This window comes from Panthera uncia, chromosome A2 (genome assembly GCF_023721935.1).
Source record: "Panthera uncia isolate 11264 chromosome A2, Puncia_PCG_1.0, whole genome shotgun sequence".
Classification (NCBI taxonomy): domain Eukaryota; kingdom Metazoa; phylum Chordata; class Mammalia; order Carnivora; family Felidae; genus Panthera; species Panthera uncia.
This window is the reverse complement of record NC_064816.1, coordinates 109,330,564-109,344,860: the sequence shown is the minus strand read 5'-3', so window position 1 is coordinate 109,344,860 and position 14,297 is coordinate 109,330,564. Positions and strand designations below refer to the sequence as shown.

The 14,297-nt window shown below is 36.3% G+C and overlaps 1 protein-coding gene across 1 annotated transcript in view; it reads right to left on the bottom strand.

Moving 5' to 3' along the window:
* The window catches only part of SP4 (Sp4 transcription factor), an 82,746-nt gene that overhangs the window by 27,936 nt on the left and 40,513 nt on the right, over nucleotides 1-14,297 (bottom strand). The window contains exon 4 of the mRNA XM_049641603.1: nucleotides 6,883-7,111. Coding sequence (XP_049497560.1) covers nucleotides 6,883-7,111 — 229 coding nt within the window. The remainder of the gene's footprint in view (nucleotides 1-6,882; nucleotides 7,112-14,297) is intronic.

The following is a 14,297-nucleotide window of genomic DNA, read 5'->3' as shown; positions in this document are numbered from 1 at the left end:
AGGGATGCCACTCAGAAAGAAATGTGCCACTATCCCAACCCTATGTTCAGGAGCCATGACAAAGAGATGTTGGCCAGAGAGAGCACAGCATGTAACAGAATTCCAAATCTCTTCCCAAAGAACTGAATTCATTTGCAAACAAAGTGTGGAAAAACTTCAGCGTATGGGTGCTCTTAAAATCAGTGGAGGCGGTTGCAAAATGTAGTTGGGAGGGGACTAATAGATACAATGGAGAAATAGGCAAAACTATGCTCACTAGGCTGACTGAAAGAAGGGAGGGAAGAGGCAGCTGGGAGTAGCCCTACAGACTCATAAATCTCAAAGCGCAGGCCTGTTGATCTAGTCCTTTAAAAAAAAAATCTGATTGGATCACTTTGTAGAGCAATATACATTTCAGGGCTTTGAAAACAATAGAGCAATCAGTGGACAATTAGTGGAGTTTAACAACTGGGTGTGGTTAGGGACAGGACACTAAAGATCTCTGCCCAAACCACTGTCCTCCAGGGTCACTGTAAGCATACCGAATTTTGCATCCACTGAGGAGCAACATACTTCATGGCGACAGTGAGCAACATGCTTCATGGCGAGTTAAGGGAAGTTCACCAAAATAATCCAGCCAGTCACTAAATAAGCAAGCAAACAACAATAAACCAGGGGTGGGGGTGGGGGGCAGTACTAAGAGTTACTACAATGTATTATCTAAACCATCCAGTTTCCAACAAAAAATCTAAGACATGCCAAAAATAAAACAGAGGAATATGACCCTTCACTAAAAAAAAAAAAAAAAAAAAGCAGGCAAGTGAAACTGGGAGAGCAGATTTAACAAGACTTCAAAGTAGCCATTTATAAATATGTTTAAAGAACTAAAGGACACCATGATTAAAGAAGCAAAGCAAGATATAATGACAATGTCACATCAAATAAAGAATATCAATGAAGAGTTACAAATGGTTAAAAAAAACTACCAAGAGGAAATTGTGGAAATGAGAAGTACAACTGAAATGAAAAATTCACTAGAGGGACTCAAAAAAGGGAAGGAAGAGTAAAATTGAAGGTAGATCAATAGAGACGATGTAACTTAAAAAGAGACAAGAAAAGAAAGGAAAATGAACAGAGTGTCTGAGAAATGTGGGACATCCAAGTATCGGTGAGGGAAGGAACGGGGAGGACAGGGGAGGGGAAAGGAGGAGGAGGAGGGAGAGAAGGAGAGAGAGAAAAAGTGCCACAGAAAAAATATTCAAAGAAATAATGACTGCAAACTTAATTAATTACTCAAAAACATGAATCTACACATGCAATAAGCTCAACAAACTCCAAGCAGGCTAACTGCACAGATCCACAAATAGACACCTTATGTACTAAAAAATCCTGAAACCCAAAGACAGGACAAAATCCCCAAAGCGGCAAGGGAAAAATAACTCCTCACTTACAAGGGAACTGCAGTAACAATAAGAACTCGCTTCTCAGCAGAACAATGGAGCTTAGAAGGCAGGGTGAAAACATATTCAAAGTACTCAAAGGAAACAACTCAAACAAGACTCTATCTAGCAAAACTACCTTTCAGAAATGAAACAAAGATATTCCTGGATACACAAACACAGAGAATTTGTTTTGAGCAGACCTCCTTTGCAAGAAATAGTAAAGGAAGATCTTCAGGTTGAATCAACTGGATGCAGAAAGTAATTACACAATTAAGATGCACACAAACAAGCAAGAGATCACCAGCAAAGGTAATTATGTAATTACAAAGGACAGTGTAAGTGCATATTTCTTGTCTTACCTGATTTGAAAAGTAATTTTAAAAACACTATGTGTAAAATGTATTGTTAAAGGCCACAACATTACAGAAATGTAATATATTTAATATATTTGCCATTAACAGCACAAAGCAGGGAGGTAGGAGCAAAGCTCGACTGGGCTAAGAAAATGATGCCAGAAAGGAACTCAAACATCCAGAACAGAGAACTACTGATAAAGTTAACATAGCAAAAGTTAGATATGCTTGCTCATCTTCTCTCAATTTCTTTACAAGACATTATATAAAGTAATAATTATAATAATGTATTATTGGGTTTGTAACACAGATGGATAATATATATAATAACATCACAAAAAGAAGTAAGCTATAAAGAGAACATTTCTGTAATTCACTGGGATTAAGTTACTATAAATCTTAAACTGATAATGATCAATATGTATATGATAAGGCCCAGAGCAAGTACTATGGAAATAACTCAAAATAATATAAGTGAAAAAATTATTAACAAAATTAAAGTGCTATAGGGATGGCTGTGTGGCTAAGTTGGTTAGGCATCTGACTTTGGCTCAGGTCATGATCTCCCAATTTGGGAGTCTGAACAGCTTAGAGCCTGAAGCCTGCTTTGGATTCTGTGTCTCCCTCTCTCTCTGCCCCTTCCCCACACATGCTCTGTCTCTCTGTCAAAAATAATAAAACAATAAAAAAATTTTTTAATAAGTAAAAAAATAAAGTGCTATATTATATTCACTTAATGAAAAAGAGAGTAACAAAGGAGGAAAAAAGACATGACACACACAAAAACAAGCAAACTGAAAGACAAATTCAACCATATTAATAACATCAAATGCAAATGGATTACACACTACACTCAAAAGACAGATTTTGTCACAGTGAATTAAAGAAAAAACAAAAAAACACTAAGATCCAAACTACATGCTGTCTACAGTGACATAGGTCACATTCAAAGACTGAAAGATACAGGGAGATTAAAGTAAAAAAGATGGAAAAAGGTATGCAAACAACCACCACAAGAAAGCTGGAGTGGCTGTACTAATAATACAAGACAAAATAAACTTTAAAAACAAATGTTATTGAAGACAAAGGGGGAAATTTTATAGGGCTAAATGGGTCAATCCATCAGGAACATATAACAATTATAAACATACGTGCACTTAGAGTAACAAGAGAACACCTAAACAGATGAAGTAAACTGACAGAAATGAAGGGAGAAAGAGACAATTCAACAGTAACAGTTGGAGATGTCAATACTCTATTTGCAATGATAACTTCATAAAACAATTAAGCAGAAGAGCAACAAGGAAAGAGAACACTTGATAAACTTGACCTAACAAATATCCATAAAACACTCCACTAAACAGCAGCAAAATATACATTCTTCTCAAGTGAACATGTAATGTTCTCCAAGATAAATCATATGGCTAGGCCATGAAACAAACCTCAACAGAAGACAGAAGTAATGCAAAGTATGTTTTCTGACCACAATGACATAAAACTAGAAATTATAGCAGGAAATTGGAAAATTCACAAATACCTAGAAATTAAATAATACACTTCTAAATAACCAGTGGGTCAAAGAAGAAATCGAAAGGGAAAGCAGGAAAAAGCCCGAGATGAATGAAGATACAACATAACCAAATTTAAGGGATACATGTAAAGCAATGCTTAAGAGAGAATTTTTTAATTTTAGAATTTATTTATTGGACAGAAAGAGAGTACACACATGTGCACAAGCTCACGTGAGCAGGGGAGGGGTGGAGAAAGAGGGAGAGAGAGAATCCCAAGCAGGCTCCACCCTTTGAGTGCAGAGCCCAACTCTGGGCTTGATCTCCTTAACTCCAAGATCTTGACCTGAGCCAAAATCCAGAGTCAGACACTTAACTGACCTGAGCCACATAGGCACCCCAGAGAGAAATTTTTAGCTGTAAATGCCGACATCAAAAAATATCTTAAATCAATAACCTAACCTTCCATCTTAAGACAACGGAAAAAGCAAATTAAATCTAAAATAAAGCAAACAAAAGGAAGGAAATAATAAAAAATAGAGCAGGAACTAATGAAATAAAGAATACGAAAACAACAGGGAAAAAAAAAATCAATGAAACCAAAAGCTGATGTGACTTGACTTTTGAAAAGGTCAACAAAATTGAACAAGCCTTAAGGTAGACTGACCAAGAAAAAAAGAAAAGACTCAAATTACTAGAATCTGAAACGAAAGAGGACATCATTACCAACCTTACAGAAATAAAAAGGATTATACAAGAATACCAAGAATAACTGTATGCCAATTACTTAAATAACTTAGATGAGATGGACAAATTCCCAAAAAGACATTAAGTACCAAAAAGTGATTCAAGAACAATCAACCAGAAAAACCCTTAAAAGTAAACAGATAAATTAGATGAATTAGTAGTCAAAAAATACCCATAAGAAAAATACCCACAAGCCTAGGACTTAGTTTCACTGATAAATTCTACAAAACAGCTGAAGAATTATTCTTCACAAACAGTTCTTCACAAACTTTTTCAAAAATAAACTGGAGGAAACACTTCCCGAATCATTCTATGAGCCCAATATTATCCTTTCCAAAAGCAAAGACATTAAAAAAAACTACAGACCAATATCTCTTACGAACACAGATGCAGAACTTAACAAAATACTAGTAAACTAAATATAACTGTGCGTGCGTGTGTGTGTGTGTGTGTGTGTATAAAATTACATACCATGACTAAGTTGGGTTTATTCCACAAATGCAAAAGTACTTTAACATCTGACAATCAATTAATACCAATAGAAAAAAGATAGAAACTACATGATCATCTCAACAGATACACAAAAGCATCTGAAAAATCCAACGTCCTTTCATGACAAAAACAAAATGAAGTAGGGATAGAAGGGAGCTTGCTTAATTAAAGGCATATATGAGAAAGCTCAGAGCTAGCAACATACTTAATGGTGAAACACTTAAGATCAGGAACAAAACAAAGATGTCCACTTTTGCTACTTATATTCAACATTATACTGTAGATTCTGGATGGAACAATTAGGTTAGAAAAAGAAATAAAAGTCATCAAGACTGGAAAGAATGAAGGAAAACTATCTCTTTTTGCAGATTACATGATCTTACATATAGAAAAACCCTAATGAATCCACTAAAAAAAAAAAAAAAAACTATTACAACTAATAAAAAGAGTTCAGTAAGGTTACAGATACAAGATTAATACACAAAAATTAATTGTGTTTGTATACACTTGCAATGAACAATAAAGAAAAAGATCCATTTATAATAGCATCAAAAAGAACAAAATACTTAGGAATAAATTTAACAAAGAAGTACAAAACTTATACTCTGAAAACTACAAAATAGTGTCAAAAGAAATCAGAGAAGATCTCAAACAAACTGACAAGCTGACTGATTCTAAAATTCACATGGAATTGCAAGTGTCTCTGTACAATCAAAACAATACTGATAAAGAATAACAAAGAGAACACATAGTGCCCGATTTCAAAAGTTCAGAGGACAAAGTAATCAAGACTGTGTGGTAGAGGCATAAAGACAGACATACAGCTCATTGGAATAAAACCAACAGTCTAGAAATAAACCTATTTGGCTTATATGGCCAACTGATTTTTGACAAGGGTGACAAGACCATTCAATGAATGGGGAGGGGAGAGTCTTCAACAAATGGTGTTGAATGGATTCTTACCTCACACCATACACAAAAACTAACCCCAAAACCGATCAAAGACCTAAATGTAAGAGCAAAAACTATAAAACCCTCACAAGAAAATGAGGAATCTCTGTGACCTCAGATGTGGCAATGGATTCTTAGACAGGACACCAAAAGCAGAAGCAACCAAACACAAGGCTGAATTTCATCAAAATTAAAAACTTAGGTGTTTCAAAGGACACTATCAAGAAAGTGAAAAGACAACTCTCAGATTGGGAAAAAAATATTTGCAAATCATGTATCTGATAAGGGACTTGTATCTAGAATACATAAAGCTATTACAATTTAACTTAAAAAATCTAATTTAAAATAGGCAAAAGATCTTAATAGACATTTCTCCAAATAAGACACACAAATGGCCAATAAACACATGAAAACACACCTGACTAATGAAGTCATCAGAAAAATGCAAATTAAAACCATACTGAAATACCATTTCACGCACACAAGGAAATTTATAATCAAAAAGCCAAATTATAACAAGTGTTGGCAACGAACTGGAACCCTCATACACTGCTGGTGGGAACGTAAAATGGTACAGTTACTTTGGAAAACAGTCTGGCAGTTCCTCAAGTGGCTAGACTTAGAGTTACTACATGGAGCATTAATTCCACTCCTTGTCCACTCCTTGTCCATTTCAAGAGAACTAAAAACCTATGCCACACAAAAATTTGTATAAAAGTGTTTATAGCAGCATAGGAGCCAACTGGTGGAAAAATTCCAAGTGTCCACCAAAAGATAAATGGGTAAGTAAAATACTGTGTATCCATACAATGAAACGTTCATTTGTTCATTAAAAAGAATGAGGTACTAATATGTGCTAGAATATAGATAAACCTTGAAAACATTATGCTACGTAAATGAAACCAATCAAAAGATCACATATTGTATGATTCCATTTATATGCACGTCCAGAATTGCATAAAGACAGAAATCTGTTCAATGGCTTCCTTGAGTTGGGAAGAAAGGGGGCCGAGGGGGTTGAGGGCTAAAGAAGTCAGGGTTTCTTTTGCAGGGTATCAAAATGTCCTAAAATTGTGATGATGGATGCACAACTTTGTGAATATACTAAAAACCAATGAAATGTACACTTTGAGTGAAACTGTACAGTATATGAATTTTATATCCATAAAATTAAAATTTTTGCATAACAAATGAAACAAGAAAGCCACTAAAAGTAGAAGGCAGAAGGTGGAGGACCACTAAAACTCCATTTCTAAACTAGCTCAATTTAATCCCTGTAATAACAATATTGTATCTCAACTTCTGGGCTACAGAGCCAGTGACATTCTAGTGATCCAAGGACCCGGCCAACGGCTTGGTTTACCTATTTTATGCCTTCCAGAGAGATAAAGTTGGTAACAGAGCATTTACCTTCCTTCTCCTTCCCTACAATTAGGACAGGAACAGGCAACTCTTCGAAGCCTCTTGCCAGGCTGCACCTCTTGATCAGAAGCTTGCTGGCCTTGCTGCAAATGCACTTGTGTGAGTTGGTCAGGACTAACAGCACCTATCGTTGCGTTAGCAATTCCTCCAACTGCTACAGTTACAGGAGCTATCGTGGCTTGTTGGACCTTTACTCCATCTTGTCCTTGCTGCTGACCTAAAAATTGGGGGTGAGGGGGAAAGAGTATTATAATGTTTTCTATTTCTAAAGAAAGGATAAAAAAAAATTCCATGTGGACATTTAAAAACTACCATATTTGTTTTAATAGTTAATCTGTGTAAAATACAACAGCAAAGGGGTTAATGATTTGTATTATGCAAACCCTCCTAAAATACAATATTCTTATTAAGTAGTTCAGGCTGCCTCTCTGTCTGATTGGTGGGACTACACATAAATCATTTAACCCTCTCCTGGCTTTAATTCCCTCATCTGTAAAAATGAAGACAACAATACTTGCCACCTACCTACCTCATCAAAGTGCTGTGAGGATTCATGAGACATTATTTGAAAAGCACTCTGAGATCCTCAGATGAAGGATGCTGTATCCATTTCCACAGTAAACAACGTATCTCATTCACTCCAAGAAAATACAGGAGTAAAAAGTAACTAAACGAATGATTAAGTTTTATAGATATTTCTCATTCCTAGATACTTTAGGTTAAGCAAACATTTCTTTATTAAGGAAATATTTTTTTTATTATACACACTGAGTTACGTAGTTTTTTAAAGGGTAAAACCACCCATGATTATTACATACTATCACTATAATCATAAAATAGACATTTAGGACATTACTACTTTATTCACTCATGTAGCTCAGACTTCACCTCTCAGGTTAGTACATATACCAACTTGACTTCTTCACTTAGGGAAAACTATGATAAATAATACATAATATGACAAAAAAATATCTCCTGTGAAGTGCACAGGAGTATGCCTTATAATCATCCTTTCTCTCAACACAGTTCTTTCTCCACATCAGTTTTGGAAGGGCAGCTAAGAAACACCTATTTATAAAGGAATGTTCCCACCTGTGAGAGTTGATGTAAGAATTAAACAAGTTAATTTTTAAAAACTCCTTACCACAGGGCCTGCCACAGAGTTCATTATTGGTTATTTGTTATTATTTGTTAGCTATTATTACTGCTACGAGTGTCCATTGAGTTGGGTGGCAACACCAGAATAAAATATGGTAGCAGAAATAAACACAAGAGAATTGGGTATAAAATAAAGGGTTTATTTCAAAGCTGCATATGTAGTACTTTAAACATTCAGAGCTATCAAGAAAAGATAATAAAAATCAGCAAGTGAAAACTAAACCTCTAATTCTCCTAGCCAAAGTCAATCTCATTCTCCTCTGTGTATTCAAAGCACTCTGAAACCTTTGGTACAGCATCAATATTTGTAATACAAATAAAAAAATATGTATTTTGTCATTGTTTTAGTAAGGATACATATTTTAGTTTTCCTCCTAACATTTTAATTTTTGATCATCTTTGAATTAACATGGTGTGATAGGTAAAACAGTGCAAGTAAAATCCAAAGTTCTGAATTCATGTCCGATTTGGTGACCGTGCACTTGGATACCCTCAAGTTATCTCACCTCTAATAATGCTGACCTCCCTTAAATTCCTGTCCCTTATCTACTTCAGAGAGTTCTTTCTGACGATCCTAAAGGGTAAAGACTGTAAACAATAAAACAATACGTACATGTAAAGTATAACTATTATGTCTCTACGTGTCTTTTGAGTACTTAAAAGTTGTACATATTCAGTAAAACCAGATTCCTTACGGATGCCCAAGGCGAAGTAAACTTTGCAAACTACTTGTGTATCTAGAGTCACAGTGATACACATACTCCCTGTTTACTGCAAAATAAATGCACTTATAGAAACAGGAATTCTATCTGAACCAGCACTATACAAAATCTTTAAAGCTTGGTCCCTATGGAGTGTGGGTATTTTAATGTGGTAAGTGTTCTTTACATTCCTTAAGTCATGAGATATTTCTGGCCATAATTTTTGCAGCTATTGCTCATACAACACTTGGTCATGCCTTTCAAGTTGCAAGGGTATTAGATGCAATGGTAATGCATGTCCTTCATTATGTCAAAGAAGTGCTAGGAATCCCCTGATCACTGGCTGCTCATTTTCCTCAGTTCCTTTGATCATTTCCTCAGACTCCTCAAGTCTCCACATTATGGGCATTTATCTGTTCAATGCCTACACAACTTGGCAAGTTAGTCCAATGAATAATACCAAATACTTGAATTTATAGATTTAAGTCTGACCAACTCTCTTGACTTCTTCATCTAGATGTCCTAGATCATTCAAGTTCAACATAGTTCAGTATTACTTTTCTTTCATTTCCACTGCTGCCAGTCAAGTATAAGCCACTGAACTCCTTACCAAGGCTTCCAAGGCCCTGCTCAAGTTTAAACCCACCCTGTCAGACCTCACCAATTATTATTAGTCTCTCCCCTCTCACTCTGCTTCTGACACAGTGACCTTTCTTTCTAGCCCTCAAACAAATCAAGCTCATTCCCTTCTTATGGCCACTGCATATACTCTCTCGTCTGAATGGAAATGCCGTGCCACCTAAATCTTTGCACAGCTGACTCCTTAGTAATATTCTAAGTTCAAAACTCTCCTCTTTAGAAATACCATTCCTGACCACATCATCTAAAACGGTACCTTTTAGTCCATTTCTCTATCATCACCAAGTTTTGTCTTACCTGGTTTAAATTATCTTATCCTTTTTAACTTTTTTCTATCTTTGCCTCCTCATTTCTGAATGTTAAGTGCTATGAGAAAAAGGATCTTGCCTGTCAAGTTCACTGCTGTTTCCAGCCCATGGAACACCACCCAACACATAGTAGCCACTCAGGAACAAAAGCTTAATAAAGGAATTTTTAAAAATTAATTCATCTTCAAAACTGCTACTACTACTGTTTCTGTTTTGATAAGTGCTAATTACTACCCTCCTTATTACTACACTCAAAACAGTAAAACGTCAACTTTTAGGCTACTTCTCCTTTACCCATTAATTACATCCATGTGATAGCTAAGTTAAAAAGCGCATAAAAGGGTAACAGCTCTTGGATTCATCTTATCTTTCTATTGCCAGAACCATAATCTCGGTCCAGATCCTTGTTACTTTGTGCCTCTACCAGCCTAAATGGGACCCACATCTCCTACCTCATCCTTCAAACTGCTTCCAGAAATTTAAAAATGCTAACTTTCAGTCATTCACCATTGGCCAAAGTCTGCATTCAAAGGACTCCACCACAAAGACTTAACTCCTGGCTCACAGACTTCCTCTTCGTAGCCAAATCCAATGTGAATTTTCCCACTGAGCAATACATGATTACCCTGCCTCATGTGACACAATCAACCATTCTTTCCTTCTTAAAACTTGACTGAAGAAGCTACCTAATTTCCTACATTCTGAGAAACCCCCTCTTCTTTGTTAGCTATTACCAGCATTTAAATCTAAGCTTCTGTCACATTTTTATTTTTAAAAGATTTTATTTTCGGGCGCCTGGGTGGTTCAATCGGTTAAGCTTCCAAATCCAGCTCAGGTCATGGTCTCGTGGTTCATGGGTTCAAGGCCCCTGTCGGGCTCTCTGCTGTCAGCACAGAGCCCACTTTGGATATTCTGTCCCTCTCTCTCTCTGCCCCTTCCTCCTTCCCCCTTTCTCTCAAAAATAAATAAGGATATTTAAAATTTTTGAAAAAGAAAAAGAAAAAAGAAAATAAAAGAGTTTATTTTTAAGTAATCTCTGCACCCAATGTGGGACTCAAACTCACAACCTCAAGATCAAGAGTGACATGCTCCACCGATTGAGCAAGCCAGGTGCCCCTGTGTCACATTTTTAAAAGATTTATCCACATTGGTTACCTTTACTCCTTTCCCATTCTCTCCTCAAACTACTAAAATTCCATGTTGAACCCACCACTCTACTAAAATCATGACAGAACTAACAACTTCTTCATTCATAAACCCAAAGATACTCTTCTTTTTGATCCTGTTTCATGTCTCTGGAGCACCTGAAGCTGCTAATCCTACACGCTCCTCGAAATCCTACATGCCTGTGCTTCATTGATAGTACTCCCACTGGTGTTCCTCCTACTTCTCTCACCATCTCCACGCTGATGTCTTTCTTAGGCCACTTTCCGGTTTTCCGTCATTTCTTCTAACTCCCTCCTTGGGTTATCTCATCCGCTTTCATAAATTTTACTTCTATTTTAAGCTGAGGTCTCTCAAATCTGTATCTTTGGCTTAAATATCTCTCAAGTGTCAGACTCTTATTGTCATCTGCCAGGGAACATGGCCAACAGCTGTCTTGCAGGCGATGTGTCCAAGAATCATACAGGTTATCCTCTTCTCCTAAACTAGCTCCTTCTCATTGCCCAAACTGAAAACTTGGAAGTCGTTCTTAACTCTCCTCCATCTCCTCCATCCCCACAACAGTAGCTATCATTTTATGCTTATTTACTGGACATCTTACAACTATTACTTCACATACTCCTCACATCCCAATGGACTGAATACTACTGTCCCAATTTTAAGCTAAGAAGACTGAAGTTCTGAGAGGTACATAAAACACCCAAGGTCACAAAACAGCTAAGTGACAAGAGCTGGGATTTGAATCCAAGTCTAGCTAACTCTAAAAGCTATTCTCCTTCCACTGTATTACTTACATTGACCAGTAGTCTTGTTGAGTATACCTTTTCAAATATCTCAGATTTGTCCATTTTCTCCATCCCTATTACCTATGCAACAGCACAGGTCCTTATCACCATTATGCCAGTTTTGCCCTTTCCAATCCCATACCGCATATACAAATCGGGTTCCCGAAAAGTCTATGAGTCTTCAATGAATTCACAATACAGTCAACATTTCTTGGCACAATACATAATCTAGTTTTCGCTTACTTTTATAGCTTCATCTCAGTACTCTTCCTCCATTCCCATTCTCAACACCAGCTACATTGAACTCCTACTTCTTCAAATGTTCCATTCTTGATTATCTCTGGGAGTTTTGACTAACCCCCATCCCAAATCTCCATCTTTGTTGATCTTGGAAAAGCTGATTCATCTTACAGAACTCAATTCATGTGTCATTACCTTTGGGAAGTCTTCCTGCTAAGTGTCTTTCTGAATCTAGGTCAGATACCTCTTCCTTCTTTTCACATAATATCCTGTGCATAATAATCTTGTTATATCAGCAGACAAATTGTATGGTGAATGCAGATACTATAAATGCTTATTTGTTTTGTCTTTCTAAAGGATCATATATTATGGTCTCTGAGGAGCTAAATACACCTCTCTTTGTTTTCCATTCTTAAAAACGTATTGCTAGGGTGTGTCAGACTTAAGAACAAAGGACTGGCCCATGTGCTAGTGGCTGCTGTCACTGTGTTGAGCTGAAATTTCTCAACTGTCACTTTTTTTAATAGGGTAAGTTGGGTACAGCATGATTTAGACACTAGACAATGAAATCTGCATTAATGAGACCACTACTGCTTATAATTCAATCAGGATAATAAAAAAAAATAAGCACAGGAAGAAGCTGTTACATAGGGAAAACGGTTGGTTTGTTGCAATGACTTTCTGTTCAATTTGTCAAGGAAAAATAACAAAGATGTTTAAAAAAAGATGTTAAAAAATATAAGAAGCTGTGCCAATGACAGTGCTGGTGAAAATGGGAAAAACAAGTAATTATAGAAACTATACATTTATGGCTACAAAACACCTTCACTATTAAAATGTCTGAAGGAAAAAGCTATTAACGCTCTTTTAAAACTCTTGTCTCTAACCTCTCTGTCATCACTTAAACTGTTTTATGACATGATCTTACAAATAACTCAGAATTTCTTGGAAATACAACTATGCATCATGATGGTACAGTGGGTGACCCTTTCTTTTCCTTCCATGCTACCATAGGTAAAAAACATTCCAAGGCTGCTTGGAACAACCAAGCTATCTTTCCTATTCCTTTCCTTTTTTGTTCTGCTCCCTTTTTCAAACGTAGGAACTGGGACAAGGGTAACAGGGACCAGTTGGTTGGCAGGTGGCATGGTATTAGAATGCTAGATATTCAAGAACATCTAGAATGGGTATTTGGGAGAAACTTTGTTTCTTGCACATTTTCCTTTAGCACCAGCTGGAATGGTCCTTTGCCTCAATACAGTACTAAGAGACTTGAATTTAAGCTTCAGAAAGGAAAGCAGATTTAACTAGTAAAGAAAGACAGCATCTTCCATACAGACTAACCTAGCTCTCTGAATTTTGAGATGGAGGGGCCTACACCTAAGCCAATAAAGTGTTACTCTGACTTGAATTTCAGTATACCTAGCTCCCTAAGAGACCTTAGGGAGTGAATCAGAATCTGAGTATTCCTGCTGCCTCTTATCAGATAACCCTCTCATTCCATCACAATATTAATCACAAATTATTTCTAACAAAAGCTGCTCAGAACAGAGGGCCTCTGTGTGGTTTTACGTCCTTTGCCCAGCAAAGTTCCTGGCACACTGGAAGTACTCAATGAATGTTTTTTAAATAAAGTGAATGGCAATCTAAAATCCATACAAACACAGCAAGCGTTCTTATGAAAGTAGGCCAGCAGGAGATCACAAGGCCACTACTAGATGACACCTACCTTTCAAAAGACATGGACCACAGGTGGTAAGACAGTAAGAAACAGGATAAGGTGGACATTCACCACAATTCTCTCCTGCTTCATTGATCTGGAATTCAGATTATTTAGGAGTACATCCCGAAGTATAAATCACAACCTGCCACTGAAACTACTGTTTCTTTTCTCTCAGTTATCAGCTGTAGCCCAGAATCTGTGTTAACCACATTCAACAAGATCTTTATACTCTTCAAAAAAGTCTACTTTAAAAAATAATTATAACCAAATGACATTTAATAAAATAGGCTAAGATTTCTCCCCTTCCACATATTTTGAAGAAGGTAAACATAGCTTCGTATTACAGATACATACACTTTAAGTTTTTTCTTCTGATTTTAACAACACATGCTCACCACAGAAAAGAATTAAGGAGGAAACAAAATCATCCATATAGTCATTACCCACAGATTATCAATATTATCATTATGGTGTCTGTGCTTCTACTCTGTTCTGGCATTTTGATAATGATGCAACTCTACTAATAAACAATTCTGTTGCATTCTGTTCTTTTTTACTTAAGAATATAAGTGCTTCCAAGTTATTGCAAATTCTTTTAAAATAGTGTAATGATTGTATAATATTCCATCACATACATATACCACAATTTACAAAACCATTACCCTAGTATTAGACATTAACGTTA